The 23,457-nt window shown below is 37.7% G+C and overlaps 1 protein-coding gene across 1 annotated transcript in view; it reads right to left on the reverse strand.

Annotated features, from left to right (window-relative positions):
* rps6ka3b (ribosomal protein S6 kinase, polypeptide 3b) overlaps positions 1-23,457 on the reverse strand; it is a 63,527-nt gene that overhangs the window by 20,172 nt on the left and 19,898 nt on the right. Inside the window, exons 3-14 of the mRNA XM_026305716.2 lie at positions 7,167-7,283; positions 6,785-6,866; positions 5,217-5,297; positions 4,964-5,043; positions 4,237-4,343; positions 4,113-4,150; positions 3,775-3,917; positions 3,099-3,169; positions 2,451-2,539; positions 932-996; positions 725-827; positions 520-629 (exon numbers count right to left, since the gene is read on the reverse strand). Coding sequence (XP_026161501.1) covers positions 520-629; positions 725-827; positions 932-996; positions 2,451-2,539; positions 3,099-3,169; positions 3,775-3,917; positions 4,113-4,150; positions 4,237-4,343; positions 4,964-5,043; positions 5,217-5,297; positions 6,785-6,866; positions 7,167-7,283 — 1,086 coding nt within the window. The remainder of the gene's footprint in view (positions 1-519; positions 630-724; positions 828-931; positions 997-2,450; positions 2,540-3,098; positions 3,170-3,774; positions 3,918-4,112; positions 4,151-4,236; positions 4,344-4,963; positions 5,044-5,216; positions 5,298-6,784; positions 6,867-7,166; positions 7,284-23,457) is intronic.

Raw genomic sequence — 23,457 nt, forward strand, 5'->3', positions numbered from 1 at the left:
AGTGTAACGTATTATAAGTATAGACAAACACAATGCACTTTAGCAATTCCACAAGCAATTCCAATGTTTTGCATCTTCACTCAACATAGAAACTAAGTAAAGCCATTTAATAACTGTTTGAACCTTCTTTGCAGCAGTAACTTAAAACAAGAGTGTTCTTCACAAAGCTGCTTCAGCTCAGACATGTTTTTACGATGTCAGGTGTGAATGGCGCTCTGAGTTCATTACACGGCATTTTATTGGGTGAAGGTAGATTTTGTTTGTTGTAAGTCAGTCATCAGACCCAGTCATCCAGCCACCACACTTTGGCCCTTGTCAGAGCCACTCACATCTTTACACGTGGCTGTTCTTCCTGCTTCCTGCTTCCAACACATGAACTTTGAGGACTTAATTTTCACCTGCTACTTAATGTACCCAACACACAGGCAGGTGCCACAGTAACAAGATAATCAGTGTTATTCACTTTATCTGTCAGTGGTCATAATGTTATGGCTGATCAGTATATGTGTGTGTTTGTACCTGCACAATCATATTGGGTAGTGGTTGTGTTTCGTCCTCTGTTATGGCCACAAAACTAAATCCTCTGAACAATTGATGGGCATTGGCACTTGGAGGGATTCCCGGAGAGTCTGAGACACACACAAACAAAAACAGCTCTAAATCCACACAGCTCAATGAGATGTGATTGTAGTTCAGTTTGGGTGAGGTAGAGTGGCAGTCTTACCTCTTGGTGTTTTAGCTGTGAACTCTGGATCAAAATAGAAAGTGTCGTCAGGTCGTCCTGCCGCAGGTTTGAAAGGAGGGTGGATCTCTCGGCGGTACAGTTTCTAGAGGAAACAAAAATCATTAGAAAGACGTGGCAGAGGTGAACTGTGAGAAACGTGAGTATGTTTTTCATTCTGTCTTGTTTGCGTGTCTGTCAGACACTGACATTCCAGTCGATGGTGTTGAAGAAGCAATGCCTCTTGATCTCCTCCACCCCATCTGGTCCAGCTCCTACAAATAAAATAAATTAATAAAGAATAATAAATATTTAGGTCTATAGTAACAATAATAATTATTTTTCAGTTGGCATTTACCCATTTTTTTGTTAGCAAGATGCAACATACTAAACTAACACTATAACACTAAACACAATTTGTGTCTCTGTTCCTGAGCGGAAAGAGTTTTTTTGTTTGTGAATGGGGTCTAAAAGTATTTAAACTACATATGAAAATCAAAAATTGTATGTGCACATTCATACATAAAAGATATTGATATATCTTTAAAATGCATATCTAACATCTAACACCACAAATTTTCTCTCAACTTCCATTGAAAATGTCAACATTGTTAAATTACAGTTTATTAAATTGTTCAGTGGGTCGTTAAGTTAATTTATCTCTTAAACCTCTCTGGAACTTAGTTTTAAATTCTGTTGGAGATAGCAGTTTCCGAAAACACCTGTCAAACTGAATTGTGGGCATATGTGTAAAAAAAAACAAAAAAAAAAAACATCTAGTATTTCCATCAGAAAGGGCCGCACGGTGACTTGGTGGTTAGCACTGCCTCACAATAAGAAGGTTCTTGGTTTGAAACCCAGCAGGGCCCTTTCTGTGTGGAGTTTGCATGTTCCCCCTGTGCTTGTGTGGGTTTTCTCCAGGTACTCTGGTTTCCTCCCACAGTCCAAAAACATGTATGTCAGTTTGATTGGTGACTCTAAATTGCCCATAGGAGTGAGTGTGAGTGTGTGAGGTTGTTTGTCTCTATGTGGCCCTGTGATGGACTGGTGACCCAAAGGGAGCTGGGATAGGCTCCAGCAGATCCCTGTGACCCTGGTTAGGAATAAGGGGTTATAGATGATGGATGGATATTTCCATCAGATGGAGTGTTGCAACCATTAAAACATGCATTAACTAACTTGGAGCGTAAACAGTATATAAGGTGGTTAACTGAGCTATTCTCTCTGTGTTTATTAAATGGGAAAACAAATGCATCATTAAACAAAATTATTTTATCTAGAGTGAGTTCTCAATAATATTTGAGTTTATGTACAAATACTTACGCCTCTTTCAAGTGCATATCTGTCATTTATCTAAATGTTTGCAGTAGCCATCAAATTAGCTATTAGCAATAAGTGCAGCAATTATGGAAAGCTGTAGCAATTAGCCTAGTGGTGTAGTAATTGAAAGTTTGGTTTATTTCAGCCACGCATTTTTTTTTTTCTCTTTAATCGACATGGTATCCTAAACACAACTTTAGCCTTTTCCTACTGTTTTGTAGCTTTATGTGTAATGTTATTTTATTGTAATATGATGAATATTCTTCACAACAGTATCGTGCAGCTTGTAGGCCTTGAGGTACTGAATCTTTGTGCTGCTTCTGTTGAGTAAACATGAGGGGGAAAACACCTTGAGGCTATGTTACATATTTTCGACACCGAAAAAACTCTTTATGCACCAAGGATTTACCTAATCTGTTGGCTGGGTTACGTTTGAAAAGGTGCCTGAGGAGGCTCTGAGCTTCTGAACTCAAAAACTGAGGCATTCCCAACTTGGCTCTGCAAAAAATACAAAGATTTTTATTAAAGAAGGCAAAGCTGCATTGGCACAGCTGTCATTAAATGTCCATATAATATATCCAAAGTGAAAGTGTATGAAGCACTAGCTGATAATATGTCACACGCAAAGGAAACACTCAGCATTCTGCAAAGAGTCTGCTCAGCATTTTTCTACAAACAAGCACAAGGATGGAAGAGAGATGACAGAGCAAATGGGAGAGGTTAATATTTCCTGTAATTTTTTTAACAGACTTTATATATTATTAAACTTTCTCTCTACGCTCTTTCGTCTCCCAATCTTCTTTCACCTCCTACTTCTCCCTCGCAGTTTCAAATTGCTATCAGCATTCTTAAGTCCATTTCTTTTATCTTTCCTCTCTCATCTGTCTTCCTCTTCTTCCTGAGTGCTGCACTTTATCTGCTCTAATATAAATCCTTCACTTTCACTCACTCAGCCTCTTACGCGTTCTCTGCCTCTTCTCAGATGTACAGTTAGCTGTAATTAAAGCTGCTAGGCAGTGACTAGAGAGGAGTTTACAGGCAGAATAAAGTGTCTTACTTGAGGATCATGGTCATTGTCTCTTTCCGGTCTTTGCCTTGAAATGGCAGTGTTCCCGTCAGCATCTCAAACTGGAAGAAAGCGAGCACAACATGTAGATGGTCAGAAATTAAACCTTTTGTAAATCTCCTACTGAAGAGGTACTATAATGGTAAGGTCTGTGCAAAGTGACTTGTATGGAAGTTGTGCCAAACTCTTCCTTGGTGTGCTGTCAAAAATGTACATTTGATGCAACAAACAACATTCTGATCGCAAAATAGACTGGCGCCTGACACGAATCATGCTGAGGATGAGTTTGGCCCAAAACATCTGTGCATGATGAGCAAAAGTTTCTGTAGACATTTCACTTTCATTAGGCATCAAGTCTGAAGAAGTATCACTCATATACCTACAAAATGTGTTTTGAGTGATCAGAAGTGAAAATGCTCACTACAGTGTATAAACTATTTTCAGCAACCACACTGGCCCTATCACTTCAAATCTAAATATGCTTTATTAGGAATTACTGATTTATTATTAAAGGTTTTTGGTGTCTGTTCTTAGTGATCATTTTAGTTGCAAATTGATCAAACTTTATTTTTTTTTTGTATTTTGTAAATATGTAAAATGAATAAAGGTCACACTGTAAAAAAATGAAAGCCCTTAACCCAAACAACAGGGAGCAACATCCTCTCACCATGAGCACACCGTACGACCACCAGTCGGCACTGTGTGTGTGTCCTCGTCTGTTCACCACCTCAGGAGCCATGTACTCCACTGTCCCACAGAAGGAGTAGGCTTTGTTCTCGTGGTCTATGGACTCCTTACTGAGGCCAAAGTCTGAACACAAATACATGCACAGATATCAGTGGCCAAAGTAGTAAAAGACTTATCACAATTTACAGCAGCCTGAGCTCACAGTCAGAACACATATAAACAGGCATGTAATCATTTGGTGAACATCAGAAATAAACACAAGCAGATAACATTAGTGACATAAATAGACAAGTAGACAAAAGGTATAATATTACACACCGGTCAGCTTGATGTGTCCATCCTCATCAAGCAGGATGCTGAAATGACACAAATGCTTTTTATATTTTGCAGGTAGGCAAACACTTAGAATGCATCATGACTCTGGGTTTATACGTATGCCTACTTCTCAGGCTTGAGGTCTCTGTAAATGATGCCGAGGCCATGAAGGTGATCAAGGGCCAGAGCAAGTTCAGCCAGGTAAAACTTCACATCTTCCTCTGTGAACATTACCTAGAACACACATATATTTTCCACAGATCAGCTCCAAATTTAGTCTTTTTTTTTTTTATTTATTAAAATGTTATTCTGTTTATCATGCTTATACCAAGCTACCTTTGCAATAAATACTGTATGTTATATTTGTTTGTAGTAAGTATACTCGTGTATACTTACTACTGTATAATCGTGTTCATGTTGTCGGCTGATCACAGAGATTTTCATACGCCTATGCAACAATTTTTAATAAACATTTATTTGCAGTAGGATGCAGAAAGTTATGGCTTTAAATAAATCTCACAAAACCATTTAGCATCATTTGCAGATCTTATGAATGAATTTTAGTTAAGCCATTACCTCATTTCCTCAGTCATATACTTTTTCATGTTTTCGTGTACTTTTGTTCTGTCTTCCTCCACTGTTCACTTATACAGGATGCTTTATGTGAAGTAATTTTGAAGTCCACTCATTAAAAACACTACGTGACACTGATCTTTCCTGAAGATCAGTGTAATTTAATTTGTGTTTCCAAATGTGTCCCTGGTCGGTCAATCTAACCCTAAGGTTGTTTGACTTTTGTTCACTTTTTGCCTTTTGTGTATCACGCAGCTAAGATGAAACAGGTTCTACTGTACCTCCTTAGAGAGACGAGTAAAGAGATCTCCCCCTCTGAGAAAATCTAAGATCAAGTAGAGCTTCCCCTCCGTCTGAAAGGCTGGAGGAGGGAAGGGAGAAAGAATAAGTGAAGAAAATGAATTTAGATAATATCTGAGAAGTTGTCTACTTGCCGAACATTTCCACTGCCAGATTTACTGCCTGCTAAAGAGAAGAAGTGAGCTATGATTGGCTGCCACAGCGCTAGTGACTCATCGAGGAGGTCTGACTCACCATAGTGCAGTTTGACGATAAAAGGGTGATTGACCTCTACCAAGATATCTCTCTCCATCTTTGTCCTGACCCGGTCACGCACTGGAAAGACACATGCACAGACAGAAAAATGGAAAACACACAAATCACCAGATAGCCAATAATGAAAAGCCTAAATACAACAACCTTCTCTTTCCAGTTTTTATTTTGGCTGGAGAACCTCCCAGATGGCAGCAGATTAATAACTGAATCACAGATGGAACACAAAAAATAAGAAACAAGAAAGAGAATTGCAACAAAGAAGAAAGGATGAAGAAAGAAAGAAAAAGAAAGAAATAAACAAACATTTTTTCCAGCAGATGATGTATGGCCTGAGTTGAACATCACTCGAGGAATAGATTTATTCTTGCTCTCTCCCTACACCTCTTTAGCTCTTTGTGACTCAGTTTGGTCTCATGTGAAGGTGTGAAATACCATTTTGGCAAAACTGACTATGCAAACAAAAACAAACACAATAAGTCTACTTGTGATTCTTCTTCCTGGTGAACAATTTTGCAACTTAACACTCTTCAGAAAATAATTCAGATGACTTCATCCACCAAAACTACATTTTTGAACTGATTCCAAAATTGCACAATTTGTCTAACAAAGAAAAAACTGAGGGTCTGTCAGTCTCTATCAGGATTCTAGTCTGTGATGTACTTATTCCCCTAAACTCTCTTGCAAAGAGCAAGACCTTCAATATTAAGTCTGAAAAACACACACACAAAAAAAAAAAAAAAACTATTTATGCAGGAATTAACATTTTTATTATCTGATCATACTTCTATTATGGATGTTGATGGAAATTTCATTAGTTATGATTTGATTATGATGACATTATGATTACATGTGAAGATAGGTTTGCAGTCCTCTTTGGATACTGACAATTTTGTCATGTAACCTTAGCATGACAAACCTTATACTATGTCCCTGTGGGTTCATTTTAATTTTCACCTGTGTTGTAAGGTTGACACACTGTGATACACTTTTAGTACTGTATTTCCATGTATATTTCTTTCTTTAGCATCTTGTATAACATCATATGCCAAGTGATTGTTAATCAGTGATTGCTTTGATACAGGCTGTGTGATAAGGGTTGACCTGACTTGTAAAGGTTAATTCAGAGTGAAGTTGTTGCCTTATTCAAATGAACTTGGCAATTGTAGTCGTGGTTTAGTTTGTGTTGTTTCAGTTGTGCAGGTGTGTGTTCACAGAACACAGGATGACCACAGGGATGTCACCAATGATGTGCTCTCAGCATACTGAATATCACAGTGCATGTTAAGAGTTTTGAATTTGTCACTCACTCTTTCTGAACAGTACACTGTACAATCTTACGAAAATGAATAAAAACCCAGATAAACTTTTACTGTTCTCTTGTTTATCTCCTTTTTTCCTTCTGCCTCTTCACTCATAAAACAAAAAAATTAATTGCTTGAGATAAGCACACAGTTTTTATTCATTTCCAAACATTTTCAAATTGCATCTGTTGTATCCACTTGTGTCTCTCGGAGGACACTAACAAGTGATGCCCCCAAAGTTTTCACCTTTCAGTGTGGCTTTTTTCAGGACCTTCATGGCGTAGAGCTGACCGGCATCTGGACCTGTGATCTTTCTCACCAAAAACACCTAAACGCACAGAAATAAACACAAAGTGAACAATGAAGTCACCTGCTAATGCTTTTATTTCAATATTTTAACACACACACACACACACACACGACAGGAAGGCTAATTGTTCATTCATAAAGACAATACTGAGCGGGAGATTGAAGTGCCCTCAGTCTGCCGTCTAAATGGCAACAGGCCCTCAAACACCGGCACTAGAGAAACATTACGAGGATCTGAGTGGAAATGAAACTCACACTTAAGATACCTGAGGCCCACTCACGCACACAAGCACTGACTGATATACAAACACACACCCACCTTTCCAAAGGAGCCTTGTCCCAGCACTTTGCGCAGCTCAAACTGCCGTGGATCGGCCTTCTCAGATCCCTCCTTCACGTGGTAGGTGATGTTGATCTCCTTGACTGGTACGTCATCCTATAACACACACAATTTTTAAGTGTTTCTGTAACAAAGTGTTTCTCAAAGAATAACTGGCCAATTCATTGAAAAAAATTATAATTTGTGGCACTATATGACACATTTTAATATCTAGCAATGTTCAATCCTTGCTGTGCACAGTTGACTACAAACAAGATACACATAATGAAATTATACAAATTTGTTAACTCTTTCTCAGTTAATTTCTCAAAGTCTCTACTAAGGTATCTATCCCATTCATATTTCAGATCTTTACACGCATGTTTGCCAGTCAGTCCTATATTAGTCAAGTACATGACTTAATGGGTTAGCCCAAAACAGACATTACCATGTATTTACAATATTTTACCTATTGAATAAACCATGTTTAAACTGAATTTCATTTAAGCTTCTCTGCTGATTATTTTGCCTGGTTTCAAAGTTGAACATATCTATATGAATATCCTCCTCTTATCCCACACATTCACTATTTGACTTAAAATCAGATTAACACAGGAAACAGCAAAGGACTGGGAATGGTATGTAGTGCTTCTACATGAAACATACATTTTGATTTTCCATTAGATGTTGAACTTGTTGCAGGGATTTGCTCCCAGAGACACCAAATCTGAAGTAAATTTAAACACTGATTAAGGTCTGAATTGCAGTTCGCCATAGATCTTTGGATGGGATTGAAGTGCTGTCTAGTTAAGTTCTCCTGCACCAAAACCACAACAACCAGATAGAGCAACGGAAATCTGCTTTTGCACCAGTATTACTAAACTAATTACAACATATACAATAAAAATTAGCCAGAGCTGTTTTATGGCACAACAATTAGCTTTTATACTACATTCTGTTGATAATACTTCAATACTTTAACTTAAGTAGGATTCTGAATGTAGTACACCCACAAGTACATTCAAGCAGGTAGGTTCAGGCATGTTCTCTACACAAATCAGCAGGCAGCAACCAAAGAGCGATGTTATCAGTGTGAGAATGTCTTAAGGTGGATGTTTTTCGCTGTTGTCCAGGTTCCTTCACATATCTGAGAATCGCACAACAGGTTTAGCAGGGTTCCCAAATGTTCGTCATCCACGCAGCGGGACATTACAACACAAAGACACACACGCACACGCACACACACACACACAGTTGTCATAGAGCCACCCCCAGTACCTGCTCCCCGCTGTAGCTGAGTGACTAATGATGCCATACTGTGTGAGTCTATATGGCTGTGTGCTCAGGGACATCATCCCTCCTTCAATCGTCAACTGTCTCAAGCCTCCCAGCTTGCTTTTGCTTTGTGTACTCATAATATAGATGCAATAAACCCAAACATCCAGGGAAAAACATCCAGACTGCATTTCTACTTGTCATCTTCCTCTCCCTGCTTTCCCTTTTCCGTCTTCATCCTCTTTCGGCCATTTTCTGTTCTGCTTTCCTCTAACTTCTATTGCTTTCCACTCTCCACCTCCTCCTCTCTTTGTACCTGCAGTTCCCAGGTGATGGCTGCCAGGTGTCCCAGTGCATTATGGGTCCTGTAGTCCTGACTGCAGGTGAGGCTTTGAGGCGCTAACATGCTCCTGTGCGTCGTTTGCAAGGCGACAGGATGGAGCCGGCTTCTGCTCATCCCTGGCACTTATTCCTCTCCTGCTCCTTACTGTCTTCCTCTCTCCCTCAGAGAAATATTTACTTCCCTCCCTCACTCCCTCTCCTGTTCCCTCCTACTTTCTCACTTTTCTATCTTTATTTGAACCATTCTCACCTCTCATCTCCATTTTGCACCTCTCTCTAGCGCACTCTATCTTTCTTATTCTCTCTCTCTCTCTCTCTCATGGGAAAAGGTTGCATGGGAGAGGATGCAGCCAGATGTGCAGTGTTGAAGGAAGTATTCAGTTACATTACTCAAGTACAAGTACTATCTACAAAATACTTCATTATAAGTATGTCCAACATTGAAAATTATAGTATAAGGACAGGAATGTTATCAGCAAAATACAGATCAAGTATCAAAAGTGTTATACTGTGTGTGCTATATTATTAAATAACATCTGGAACTGGATTATTAGGGTGTCAGGGTCACATCTTTATTGCATGTCACCTTCACATATCCTGACAGCCCTAAGGCACATGCACTGTCAATTAAATATCAATTTCATTTATGCTGTCTGGAAAATACACTGGTGTCAAAAGTAGAGTTAATGACTGAATGAAACGGAGGACAAGTGCGATGTTGTAGAAAATAAAAATACTCAATTAACATAAACACAACTTTACTTTCCACTCTGTACTTTTTTTGGTACTGGACACAATATGAAAAATGTCAGGTACTCAAAGTTGGCAACAAATGACTGTTCAAACTTTTGTTCTTGCTGACTTTTCAGTAGAATTTTAAATCTACATAATAGTTTGAAAGAGAGGGGAGGATCATTGTGGATGAGCTGGGAATTGACACAACCGAGTAGCTCCTCATTTAGAAACAGATTCTACAAATTTTATTGGTATTTTATTTGGGCATTTTTTATAGTTAATTATACTTAGACAAAACTTGAGATATTTGAATAGAAAAACAGGCTTGTGTTTCACAATATAAGGTATAAATAAGTATTGTTTTAAAATCTGTTTTTTTTCCCCTTGTATTCAATATTCTGTTGTTGCTTAAATGAGTTTTGAAACCCCAAAATATGATACTATCATAAAAAAAACTCAGAAACTGGAGAGAAGAAAGAAGCTGAAACCAGAAAATGTTTTTTTCATTTTCAAAATTGTAGCAAGTAAATTTTCTGTCAATGAACAAATTCATTCCTCAACTCAGGTACCATATCTGTATCATTATCTAACATGCCTCAGTCCCACTCTCAGCCACATGCATGCAGACAAAGATGCAATTGGCACTGCATGTCATCAAGTACAGAACATCACACTGCCATCTGTAAATGAGATTCCCAATCTAGACTGAGCTGACTACAGAAGAAGCCTCTAACCACAGCCCAGTGATGAGAGCCACAAACAGCCAATAGATGAACAAAACCAGAGATTGGAAGCTGCAAAAATAGACAGAAATTTTTGAAATGCTGCAGAGTTTAGGAGAATGTTGACATTTTAAATATATGTGAGTGTCTCTTAGTGTGTGCATGTGAGTCAGAACACAGATGGAGGATCAGAGCAGAAGCGACAGGATGCTCATGTAGCACCTCATAATCACAGGATTAAAACCGCAAACCCTGCACCTGCGCTCTTAGAACTCGCACAGACTGAAAATAACATGTATATATACACCTGCATATGCCCACACCTTCATTTTACCTGCTTTCTAACCTGTTATTGTCCATGCTGATTGCAAGTGACATATAAAAAAAAAAAGAATAGCTCAAAATTGATGCACCAGTCCACAGCGGATATTATGAAAACCTTTTCAAAACCTGGAAAGTACAGCACAGACAAACAAAGTCGCCTTCAGGTAAACTGATGGGAGTGCCTGCATGAAGGTAAACAGAACAGTACCCAGCATAAAAACCTGAAATAGTCAAGTGAACTGTTCAAGCAGAATGTCTGGATGAGATGACAAATCTTTCCTTTGAACACTCCACCTCTTGTTCACTTTTAAAATCGGCTCATTTAATTCATATTTCAGGTTTTGATTTTTAATTCATGGTTATTAAGTGCAAACTGACTGGCAATTAGTTAAAATGAAATCTACAACACACTAAAGACTTGCTAAAGGAATGGGGTTTGAATACTTTTAAACAGTGGTGTCCAACAGGTTTCCGCTGGACAGGACAGATGCAGCAGCTCTGCAATACTTTACACCTGTGCACCATCAAATCTAATTAAAAGCCTTCCTGAGTCAGTATGATGTTGTTACACTATTCTGCATGGGGCAGCAACAGACATCCCCAACGGACACATTACAGTGATTGTATTAAATTAACATAAACTCTGCACACATTTTTAACCTTTGGTCAGACTGTGAAAGCCGGAGCATGTGTCTGGCTGCAAAGAGATTTTATTAATACACACATGGGGAAGGGAGAAAGATGGAGGAAAGTTAATCATTTTTACTTGATAAACAGCAAAATTAACTATTGATTAAAATGAATCAACTAATTGTTTCAACATTTAGAAATCAAATCTATGCATGGCTATGAACATCGCGTCTACTTTGGTCTTGGTATCCTGTTGTCTGAAAGTGCCAATAACTCAGAAATTGAGTCATATGAATATACAGAGCATTATAAAAGACTACACATTACAAGGGAAGTTTGAAAGTAATTAAATATATGGTACTATGGCAACTGGTGATGAATATGTTCTGATTTTATTTTTCCCTGAGTTAATAAAGCCCTTTAAAGCAGATATTAGGACACGTCAGCATTAGGGAGGATGAGGTGGTGGTAATGTGACACCCCTCACTGTCCATGTACACACACACACACACACACACTAGACTTCTTTATTCCTCATAGGGACTTTACAGTGACTTATTTCTGAAAGTGCATCCGGTCTACAGCTGATTTAACAACACACCTATCACTCGTCTGAGCTCAGATTCATCTCAAGCTTTTCAGAAACCCAAAGCTGAATATACTTTTTGCTAACTGCCCATTTGGTATTAGAACTGCTTATGTTATACAGTACCACCTTGTATATGGCCATTTCCACAACAATGTCAACAGAAAAGACAAAAATTTAAGCTGAAATGGCTTTGTTCTTAAACTGAAAAGAAATAACTCCAACTATACATATACAAACATACATTTATTTATTATGCATCGATTTTATATTTCTGTAACATGTTGTATTATGCTGTGTATTTTGACTCCCATGAGCAATGAAGACACATGATAACATAAATACTTAATATGTTCATTTCTAGTTAATTCAACTTTTCATTTTTACTCTCAGATAAGTTCTTAATTGAGTTCTTTGAGATTTTTGACTTGAGATGACAAGTTTGCTGAACCTATTCCTGCTGGTCTTATGTCTCCAGCAGGTGCAGCAACAGCTCTATGTTCAACTATGCAAGTGGAGAAACTGAACAACTTCACACAGCTGGTGACAATAGTTATGTAGAAATTTATGTTAACAAAAAGAGTTTAATAAATCAGCAAATGAAAAACAACCATAGATAAGGTTTTACACCTTTTCCCCGTATTCTCATTATTTGAGTTGCTAAAATGAGGACAATGAGAGGTGCAGACAAAAAAACTGACCCAAAGCGGTGCATTTGTAGGTTTAACACTCACTTCAAAAACTTACTGTCATATTGCAGTACGCTGATCCACAACAGCCTAAAACTGTCTCCCCATTTTTCCTGTTAAATGGCCCTGGAGGCTGCCATTGGCCACTGTCTGAGGTCTGGACTGAAAGATGGTGGTTGCTATCTAACCTGGAGAGCAGCAGAAAGCTTCGGAGTGACTTCAGCCGAGTCCTCAGAGCTCTGATGAGGCTGGCAATAGTGCACACACATGCCAGCTTGGCCTCCACCGCACAGTGTGTCATCATGGACTGAACTGAGAGGAGTGAAGCCTGAGCAACACTGTGGCTGCAAATGATCAGGACTCGGACAAGCAAAGTGTGTGTGTGAGTCAGTGTGAGGGGATACCCAGAGGAAAACCACGGGGGGGTTGAGCCAAATTGGGATAGGAAGCGGGATCTCCCCCCACTCCTCTCCCACTTACATGCAGCTGTAACCTTCCACCCAGTGTTTCCATCAGATGTCCTGGAGATCCCCATTTACTCCAGACTCACAACTCACTGACCAATGACTAAATCCCACGAGGAGGAGAACTGCCGCTCCTCCTATTACAGACAAAATGCAAACTTCTATCACAAAAATGAATGAATGTAAGACCCAATCTGCCAACTGAATATGTGACAATGAATCCATTGAAATTCTTGTCATTTATCATTTATTACTTTCCTCTCACCTCCTCCTATTGAAGTTGGCAGCTTACTAGCACACATGATACACACAATATTTAACATTAGCATAAAATATCACCTTGAATTGTTTTTAGTTTCTCTAGGCAAAAAAGGGTTGATAAAAAGTCTGCACCTTACCAGAGCTAAATGTAATAGTGTAGGACAGGTTTAGCAGCTAACTATTTAAATAATTTAATAACTTTGTTTTTCCAATCAAAATTATTTTCCAGGTTCCAGGTTGTGAAGGTTTTCTGACTTTCCTTTTCTTACCTAAAAATATTTGTTTTAATATTATTATACTTACCTTAAGTTTTTTTTCTGACAATATACAAAACAAATGTCTAATCAATTAATTGAGACAAGACAGACAATAATGAAAAACAAATGTTCAAAATGCAGATATGCAATTTACAATTCTATAAAACAGGAAAAAAGAAAATTCCACGCATTTAAAACGAAGTCAGAGAATATTTGCATTTTAACTTCATGAATGAAAAATCAGTAATCAAAATACTCGTTCATTAAGTATGAACAATCATTAGGTACTAAGTATCAACTTCATTGTCACAACACCAACACAAATCTTTTACAAAATGAACCACAGAAGCATTGTGTACATTATAATCTCTGCCAATATATTTTTTACTGACATTTAAAATTAATTGACTTTTAGTCAGTTATATAAAAGTTTAGGTCTGAGGATACAATTTTAAAGTAAAAACATTTAAGCCTAATAACTATATTTAATCTAATAACTATGTTTAAGCCCAGCCATTTTACTGCATGTGAAATACAGTATATACACTATAGAGTCCTCAAAGCTGTCCCAAGTGTAACAGACAAAGTACTGTCAGAATAACTATAAAGATACTTTGAGTATCCTACAGCTATCAATACACAGTGAATTGTGCAAATAGTTGAGTGAACACCCAGGCTTCGTGTTGAGTAATAGTAAAAACTGTAAAAACTCAGTTGGTTGACACAGCTACATGTGACACCCCCATGGCTTGAGTGGTGGTTTTACCTGAATTCTACAAACTCACGTCCAGTTATCATCTCTACTTATCCAGTTCCTCTAGTCCTACTAGTATTCAGTAATATCTCAGCTATGAGAAAATGACCATACCCTGACCTACGCACCTGTAAAGTTTAAAGTCTACATTATTGCATAACAGTCCTTAGTGGAACAGTACTGAGAAGATATATGTGCTGTTATTCTTACTGTGTCTGATGAACGTAAAGTGTAACAAAGCACAAGAGATTATTTTAAATGTAATTCTGCACAGTGGTCATTTTGGCACCTGTATCTAGTATCTTGTTGAAAATGTAGAAATAATCTTTAGTTATTTGATTTGTCATCTTTATTTAAATTTCTGATCTGTGAGGTTTTTGTCCTACATTTTTAATATTTTTCATCTTATAAGCAAATAAATCTTGTAAAGAAAAGCCTGTTTATTTGTTCACAATATCCATGTGCCTCTCCACTTCAGCACAGCAAGTATTTCAGAAGCTGGATTCACTCACACTTTGAATAAAGTGTACTGGGTTCAGCTTGACAGAGAAAGCTAAATCATCAGAAATCATTAATGCAGTGATATTCCATCCATCCAGCTATTTTCTATATTGCTTACTCTGGAACATCGTGGGTCATGGGAGGCTGGAGCCAATCCTAGCTGTCAATGGTTGAGAGGCAGGGTACGCCCTGGACAGATCACTGGTCAATCAGAAGGGCTGACACAGAGAGACAGTCATAAAGTCTACAATTAGCCTGACTCCAACCCGTATGTGTTTGGACAGTGGGAGAAAGTCGGACTACCCCGAAAAAACCCATGCAGACACGAGGAGAACATGCAAACTCAACACCAAAAGGCCCCAGGCTCAAATGGGTTTCAAACTCCTTTTGTTGTGATGTGACAGTGCTAACCGGAGCATCACTGTAGTGGATGGCACGGTGAATATCTAGAGGAAGAGTTAGATGTTTGCCAGTATCAACCACTGGAATTCATTTATTCTTTTTGATAACAAAAAAGGCAATGGACAAAAAGCAACATTAACTTTACATCCAGATGCATAGCATAAATATCAGTGTGCTTTGTATTTTCCTCATTTGATTCTTGTCTTGTGTTGTCTAATTCTTAGTGTACTGTATGCACTTAGTAAATAAGGCATTTAGTTCATGGACTATTGTTTCTTCCAAGAACTGGTAGCATTACAAGAGTGTCAAATGTTTCTTATTAATGCAACAAAATTTACTTTTGAACAAGAGACATCTTGAGAAGCAGAGGAAATGCTTATACCTATTAGGAGCCACAGTTTGTGATTCCACAGGTGAATGCATTACTCACATTGGAGCAGGTAAAACCAGAGATCTAAAACAATTACTTAAACAAAACAAGACCAAAAACACTCAAGACAATTAATAAAGTAAAATATGGTCACAATTAGTTTTCAATTATTTAACAAATTGACCTAACCCATTTGTAAGATGTTGCTCTTCTTTTAATTCCAGCAATAACAAACTATACACAAATACAAGACAAAGACATATGTCCAAAAGAGCAACAAATGAGCTGAGGAACAAGAAACAGTGACATGCACAAGACTCAAAAATCCCTAAAACCCACAATAAACCCACTCAATCAGTACAACGCAGCGGAACACAGACCAACACAGACACAATGTGGACGCAGCCTGTGTCCATGTGAAATCCTCCACCTGTCACAACCCCCCACCACACAAACGCAAACACAATGTACACAATGCCAGTGTAGACCATCAACAGGATGTGTGGCATATCTTGGATTACCCCCACCTGTTGTCACCTTCCCTGAGTGTGCACTGTTTCCACAAACCAGCAAGGAACAAGAGTGGACTGAGTCATAAACAAAGAGCATGTTTTTTTAATGTTTAGCCTATTTGTTAAATCTCCACTGACTGAAAATTTAATTAATGTGATAATAATAATAATAGCTCATTCCAGCTTGGTTTGCTGTTTTTCTGTGTCTAATATTTGATAGAAAACAGAATCTAAATTTCACCTGTTAGTTGGACAAAACAAAACATTTAAATATGTCCCCTCTTCTGGTGGCATATTAACAGACTGATGACAGTGATAATTAGTTTCTGTTTTGCTAAAAGTATATCAGATATTACATCACCAACTTAATCTCCAAACAGAGCTAACCCTAACCCTTTTATTACTTTACCGATTCAATTTCTCCCTTTTAAAACCAAAAATTGTTTATTATAGCATTATTATTTATTATAGTATTTTTGTGAGTCTGTCTTATCACCAAGCAGGAAACTTCATTTACTGAACAATCTGGTGTGTCCCTTTTAACACCTTAGCTAAACTTTAACAGATACTGTAGAAGTATCTTTTGGTATGATGTGCTTGGAAAGGGCTGCTTGGCTGAGTCTATTACAACAACTGACAGTAAGTGCCGTTTTGTGAGTATATGAATGTGTGTAAGATATACAGAGAGCAGAAATGAGTGAAAAGTGATGCCACATTTCCAGCGTCACTTATTAACTATACTTTATTAACTCTGAAAAATAGATACAAATGGGACTTTGGTAATAATACCAACCAGACTGCTCCTATGTATTCTTGTCCCTAGTGTGTGTGTGTGTGTGTGTGTGTGTGTGTGTAAAGCTTCTCCATGGCAGCAGTGATCACGGACTCTGAGTGAGCAGGATTTCATTCCACACAATCTGCGCCCCTAAGCCCGTTACGCAATCAAATTAACAGGCCGGATGGACAGACATACACTCAAGCACACACTTTGGATTAGTCAGGTTAGAGGCATAAAGTGCATTTCCGCTGCCCAAGGCTAAAAAAAGCACAAAAAAAAAAAAAAGCATACAGTTACCAGTCACTTGTCAAAGGCCAGAGAGTCACTTCAGTGGTAAAATGTTTCATAAAGGTATTTAAAATCATCTTGCACGGCCAAATATCTAAAACGCCCAGCATAAGAGCTAAATATTACAACCTATGAGCTCACCACAGCGGAAACAATTAGTCAGTAGGTGAACCATCAACTATTCTGATAACCAGTTAACTGTTCATTTTCATTTTTCTAAACACCACAGGTTTGGTTCTTCTTTTAAACTATGGGTTTTGGATTTAAAAACAAGCATCTTAGGCTGTTGATAGTATTACTTGAATTTCACATTTTGTGGACAAAATGACAAACCAATACATTGAGAAGATAATCAATAATGAAAACAGTCCTTAGTTGTAAGCCCTGTAGCTCTAACACAGACAAGTTCCCAGTGAGTTTGTTGCTGGGTTCTTATGTGAACTAACAGCCTGCATGTGGTTGAGAAGAAAAGAGCTCCACCTACAGAAAGTTAAATTGCATGAACCACTGAGGGGCGGCTGACAGCTGATCTCTGGGAATAACACGGCTGTGTGCAAAGTACGTTCTTGTAGTACATTTCAAAAGTTAGAAGAAAATGTAAAGAACTTCTGCAATATCTTCAAAGTATATTTTAATGGGATTTTATTTACTTGAATATATTCTCATTCTCACTTGGGGTGTACTGTAGATGTCTTTGTTGAACTAGGAGCAGGAGCAGCAAATGATGCATTTTTACAATAACACCGAAAAGAAACAACAACAGACGCTGTGCTATGGTCACCCATCTGAAAATTCAAATACAACTGGATTAACACAATAAGTGTAGAGGACCAAGTTGCACCAGTCAGTTCAGATTAAATATAAGTAGGCGGTTACTTAAAAACATTTTGATTCATTTGTGTATAATTTGTGTGCTGACTGATAAATTAAACTTTGCTTTGCATAAGCCACAGCACAACATTAACATATGACTCCAAAGTCATGACACATTCATTTTCACATTGTTTGTGTAACTAAAACACCTGTGCTTCATTATTTCTCAAGTTAGGAGAGTACATGTCAGGCAAATTGTGAAATAATGACGTACAGATGTTTCTTTTCAAAAAATGTCACGAAAACTGTTTTTAAAAAAAGTTCTCTGAACAAATTTTAACAAAAGTAAGTAATGATTGCAGAGTAAGCACAAAGTTGGACATGTGACAGTCCATTGCAACCAGATGATAAATGTCGAAGCTTTCAGAAAAATTATAGCTTAGCTGTTGATGGGAATGATAGCTCTATGGCATAGGTCACTAACAGCCGGACCGCGGTCCGGGTGAGGACCCAGAAGCCGCCCCATACGGACCCGGACCTACAGCCAAAACAGAAGGTTAAGATTTAAAACCTAACGGGGCGCTTCTATTTCCACCGGCGCAGCTTTTGTAGACTTTACGGTAGTGGAAACGCACAGACCAAATGCATGCGAGTTGAGCCATCCCACGTGATACCACTCAGCCAATCAAGTCTGTGCATCCCATGCGGTAAACATTACGACTCTACAGTGTAAACAGCGCTAGAGGCAAGTTACACATGAAGACACGGTACAAAGAAAAAGAAAAAAGGCGATACATGTAGAAAACAAAGGGAGAGAAACAGGCGAGTGAGACGGAGAAAGAGAGAGAACTTAGTTAATGAGAGAACATTATACATATCTACAGCCATACAGATATGTTCAGTTGTATGTTACATGACAATAAATATTGTCAGAAAGTTTTTGAATTGTACTGAATTCATTTGATTTGACAGTCAGGTATTGATTACATGCAGATGTTGATAAAACTACTAGGCTACTTAAATACATATCACACTAACTAGTTAGACATTATGATCTTCTGGACCTTTGCTTCAAGAAATTTTCTCTAACTGGACCTCTTTAAATTTTAGTTGAATACCCCTGGTCTATGGTATCTCCAACGTAATGGAGCATTTGCCAATTTTAATATGAAATAAAAAAAAACATTCAACCAGTTCACATGGAAAAAAAAACTGAAAGGGTTGAAGTGCAGAAAAAACTCCATCACAAGGTTACTCATGTCAGTAATGCTCAATAAATAGTGCGCTATAAATAGCCAATAAGATTCAGATTTTGTATTACTTAAAGCATGTGAAGGGGTAGTTTAATTTTGCAAAATGGATATTTATTAAAATATAGTACATTATCTCCAAAAAGAAGTGGAGACACTGTTCAAGTATTTAAAAATCACAGGAACATTTGTGTTTATTTTTTCCAATATCAGTAGATTAATCAAAATCATATCATTCCATCCTAACATAAAAATACTAAAAGATGAGTTTCTGAAAAAACATTAGGCTGAAAAGAAGGGTACTTGATGAAAGAGAACGCCGGATGTGATTTGCATCACAGGCCGAACTTTATAGTGCACAGAGAGGGAGAGAGCATTAAGTATAGATGAGGAGGAGCAGAGGGAGGACATCATCATTAATTCAGGAGCTGGCAAAACGAGGTCCTCAATCACTACGCGCACACGCACACACACACACAGTCTCATCAGCAACAGAGGAGTGTGTGTCCTTTCTTTCATTCTACTGTTAACTGATCTACCAGAAAGTACACAGACAGCTAAATAAAGTTAAGGGATTCAGGAGACTGAATAGGGGGACATGATTTTTTAAATCAAACTCCTGTTTGCTTGCAATACCAATGTTTGGCAATTGTGAAACTGGTTTTAACCATTGGTACTATAGATGAAACATTTTGTTAGACAACAGCTGTTATTAAGCCAACTTGTGTACATAAAAACCTAAGAGAAATAGCGAAGGTTTGGCCAATATTTTGGTAGGACAAATCCAATCACAGAGTTTAAAATTATGTTGTGTGCTGTTAAAATTAAGGTAAAGACTAGACTGAAAGATCCAGATAGAACATTCAGAAGTTTAAGTTGCTTACTTTCAGACTCGAAGCCTGCTTTAAATTAACTCCAACACCAACAACAAAGAGCTCCCATATATATAAATTCCCCACTCGCCTCTGCGGGCAGTTTTTTTCTCCTTCAAGCTTGGGTCCTGTACCCATGTCCTAGGAGCTTGAGGGCCCTGCGCAGTATCTTAGCTGTTCCTGGGACTGCACTTTTCTGGACAGATATCTTAGATGTTGTTCCTGAGATCTGATGGACACACTCTCCCAGGTCACAGCCCCAAGTATTCAGATTACCACAGGCTCCACTGTTACCTTCACCGTCCACATATTTTCTAGCTCTTCTTTCGGCCCTTGGTATTTCTCAAGTTTCTCATGTTGCTTCTCTCTGATGTTGCTATCGCAGGTATTCAGGACTGTAATTCTTTGCTAAGCAGTCTCCAAAGCTTCAGGTATGGACTGTTTGTTGCTCTTAACCTTTTGCCATCTCATAGCTGGCTAACTTCTCTCCATTCTTTATCTTGGTTTCCAGCTTCTTTCTCCATGGAGGATACTGCTCCATGTTTGCTATACTGTATATCAGTTTGCTGGTCAATCTCTAGCTGTGATAGCAGGTGATGACAGCCGTAGGGATTGTTTGTAGTGCTGCATTCACATCTTTTGCACTTCTGGAAGGTACTTCAATTGCTCTTGTGATTTGCACCCAAGACTCCAGATATCCATTCTTGCCATGTTCTTCAATCTCAGGTTAGCTGCTCTTGCATTAAACTTGCAGGTTGTTATTGGTGCCTGGTTCCCATTATCAGACCGTGGGGGTGATGACATCCCATCTCTGACCAGTCGTCCTGGCTGCCCCTTGCTATAGCTGCTATAGCTATAGCATTTGTGTTGTACCTTGTCAATCTCTAGCTGTGATAGCAGGTGCCTCTTACAGATGTTGTAACATTGAGCTAATAATTGTTTTGATGTTAGACCTTTAAAGATTAGAATAAATTAATAAAACTTAAGATATTTCAAATTTTAAAAAGCCACAGCAACATAATGGACAGTTGTATTGACAGTTTTGATAAGTTATCTAACTCTTTATTTCAAACATTTTTATAGGGAAAATACCCCCCCAAAAAATTGTTGGCCTAGACAAAATATTAGACTTGATGGCAAACACTGACAAATCACTCTTTTTGTAATGTTTTTTAGACCACATCGTTAATTAAGAAGACAAACACTAGATTAATTGATAACAAAAATGACTGTTAATTATGCCAAATTTAAACAATTCAAACCAATGCTCACACAGGAAAACTTCGTATAGCAGCTTAGTTGAACCAACTAATTTTTCCACATTAACTTACTGTAAAACTTTAACTTCAAATAAATTTAAGTTTAAGCTTTTATTATCAGATCACTTTAGTAATTAGGAATATGTGTTGTTCAAACTTGACATCGTATGACTTGAAATGATAAGTTCAATTAATGTATTAAGAGTTCACACAACTGATTAAATTATGTTTTAAAAGAAGCAAAGCAAGTATATGAGTATGTTAAACTTCCCAGCATACACTGTTTAATAGTTAAAAATCTCCAATCTCTTTTGTAATTTGAAGAAAACACAATGGAAACTTTCTGTGTGATTTTAATACATGTTAAAATAAGTCCTGATTGTTTCTTTTCATAATAATAAAAACCTTCAGCATATCCATGATGAAGGCTAGTGCTAAATTCAATCCCTATATCCTGTACACTTCACTGCTCTATGTCCTGATTGGTATAAAAGGCTTTAACAATTTCTGCTTTGAACTTATTATTAAACTTTATTCATAACTTCAAAATATGTTCAGATAACACATTTAAGACAGGAAGGGAACTGGCATTTCTAAGTTCAAAGAACTTCTTACAATCACATGTTATGCTGTTAATTGAGGCCACTACTTTTCAAATTGGTTGTCGTTTGCAGCATAAGAAGGCTTTGGCACCTGATTAATCACATAAAAGGTAACCAACCTGTGGCTCCTGAACAATCGGATGGATTTCTAAAGTTCAGAAATTGTGGTCAGCTGTTGTTACAAATTCCCACAACTCCACTTGAAAAAACTTCATTGCACTTGCAAAGTACAAACGCTAACAAACAACATGGCCATATAGGAAGTTACATTTTGTTAGCAGAATTACCTCTATTTTTGGATTTGTACAAAGACGAATGGATAATAGTAACTTATGCTTGATTAATTTTTTACTTCTATAAATCCAATATCCCAGCTCAAATCTGGATATAAAAACGTGAAAACCATTTGAAATTTCTCATTCCTGTTTAAAACAGTGATGCTAATAAATGACAATAACATTTTTAGTTTTAAACTATTTCTTGACAGGTTTCAAAATTATTACTTTTACTCCACCATACACAATCAGCAAAAATTGCACAATGCCTTCCTGGCTTTAGTCATCCTTGTTGAGGAAAAAAGTGAATATATTACTAAAAGAAAAGTCTGAAATAGGAATTTAGTAAGGAAAAATAGTTCCAGTCACAGTAGTTCATACCACTTCACAACTCCACAATATCACACACACACCTCAGTATAATCTGTTAAACAGTGCAGCCACTGTCATCATCCAGTCCCTCCCCACCCTTCATATTACAGGAAATCAAAGCGCTACATCTGTTGCCAATCAGGCCTCACTGATCAGCCCAGCAAGACTTAATTACCACACCCACACACACATACGCAAGATCATGTTCTCAATGTTAAATTACTTCTTAGAGTCAAATTTAAATACAGAAGCATAATACTGTACATAAAAATCTGGAACTAGCAGAATCACTCTTTCTTTAATTGTCCACCATCAGTTTAAGGAGATCAGCAAAACACTATGTGTATGTCTATAATAGCAGTAGTTAAGACTTGTCATGAATTTAAACCGCAACAAGAACTGAAGGTTCAGAGATTATTGTAGTCCGTTGCCAAAGCAAAGTTTGTTCACGTCTGCTCACAACACCCTGTTAGACCTGAAATGGACACATGCACACACACGCGCGCGCGCACGCTCACGCACGCACACACGCGCGCGCGCACACACACACACACACACACAAGGCAAGTTTACTTATATAGTGCAATTTATACACAGAGTAATTCAAAGTGCTTTACAGAAATAAAAGACAAGTTAAAAGTACATACAAATCAAAATAAACAGCAAATAGTAGAAAATGAACTTGAACTAAAATTAACGGACACACACGCACACACACCAAAACAATATGAACAAACAGAGACAACAGGGATGCCAAAGAGTGTGTGAATCACAGCCAATCCAACAAACACAGACAGCCAGCAAACGACAATCTGTATCAACAGTCTGTATTGTACTTCTGCATGTGTGTGTTTGTACACATCTTTCTATAGCTACGTGGACAAATTTTAGTTTGAAACCAGTTGTGAGGACAATTTAGCCTTCAAAAGTATGTCTGAAAATAAAGACTAGAGGTTAG

Source organism: Mastacembelus armatus, unplaced genomic scaffold (genome assembly GCF_900324485.2).
Source record: "Mastacembelus armatus unplaced genomic scaffold, fMasArm1.2, whole genome shotgun sequence".
Lineage (NCBI taxonomy): Eukaryota > Metazoa > Chordata > Actinopteri > Synbranchiformes > Mastacembelidae > Mastacembelus > Mastacembelus armatus.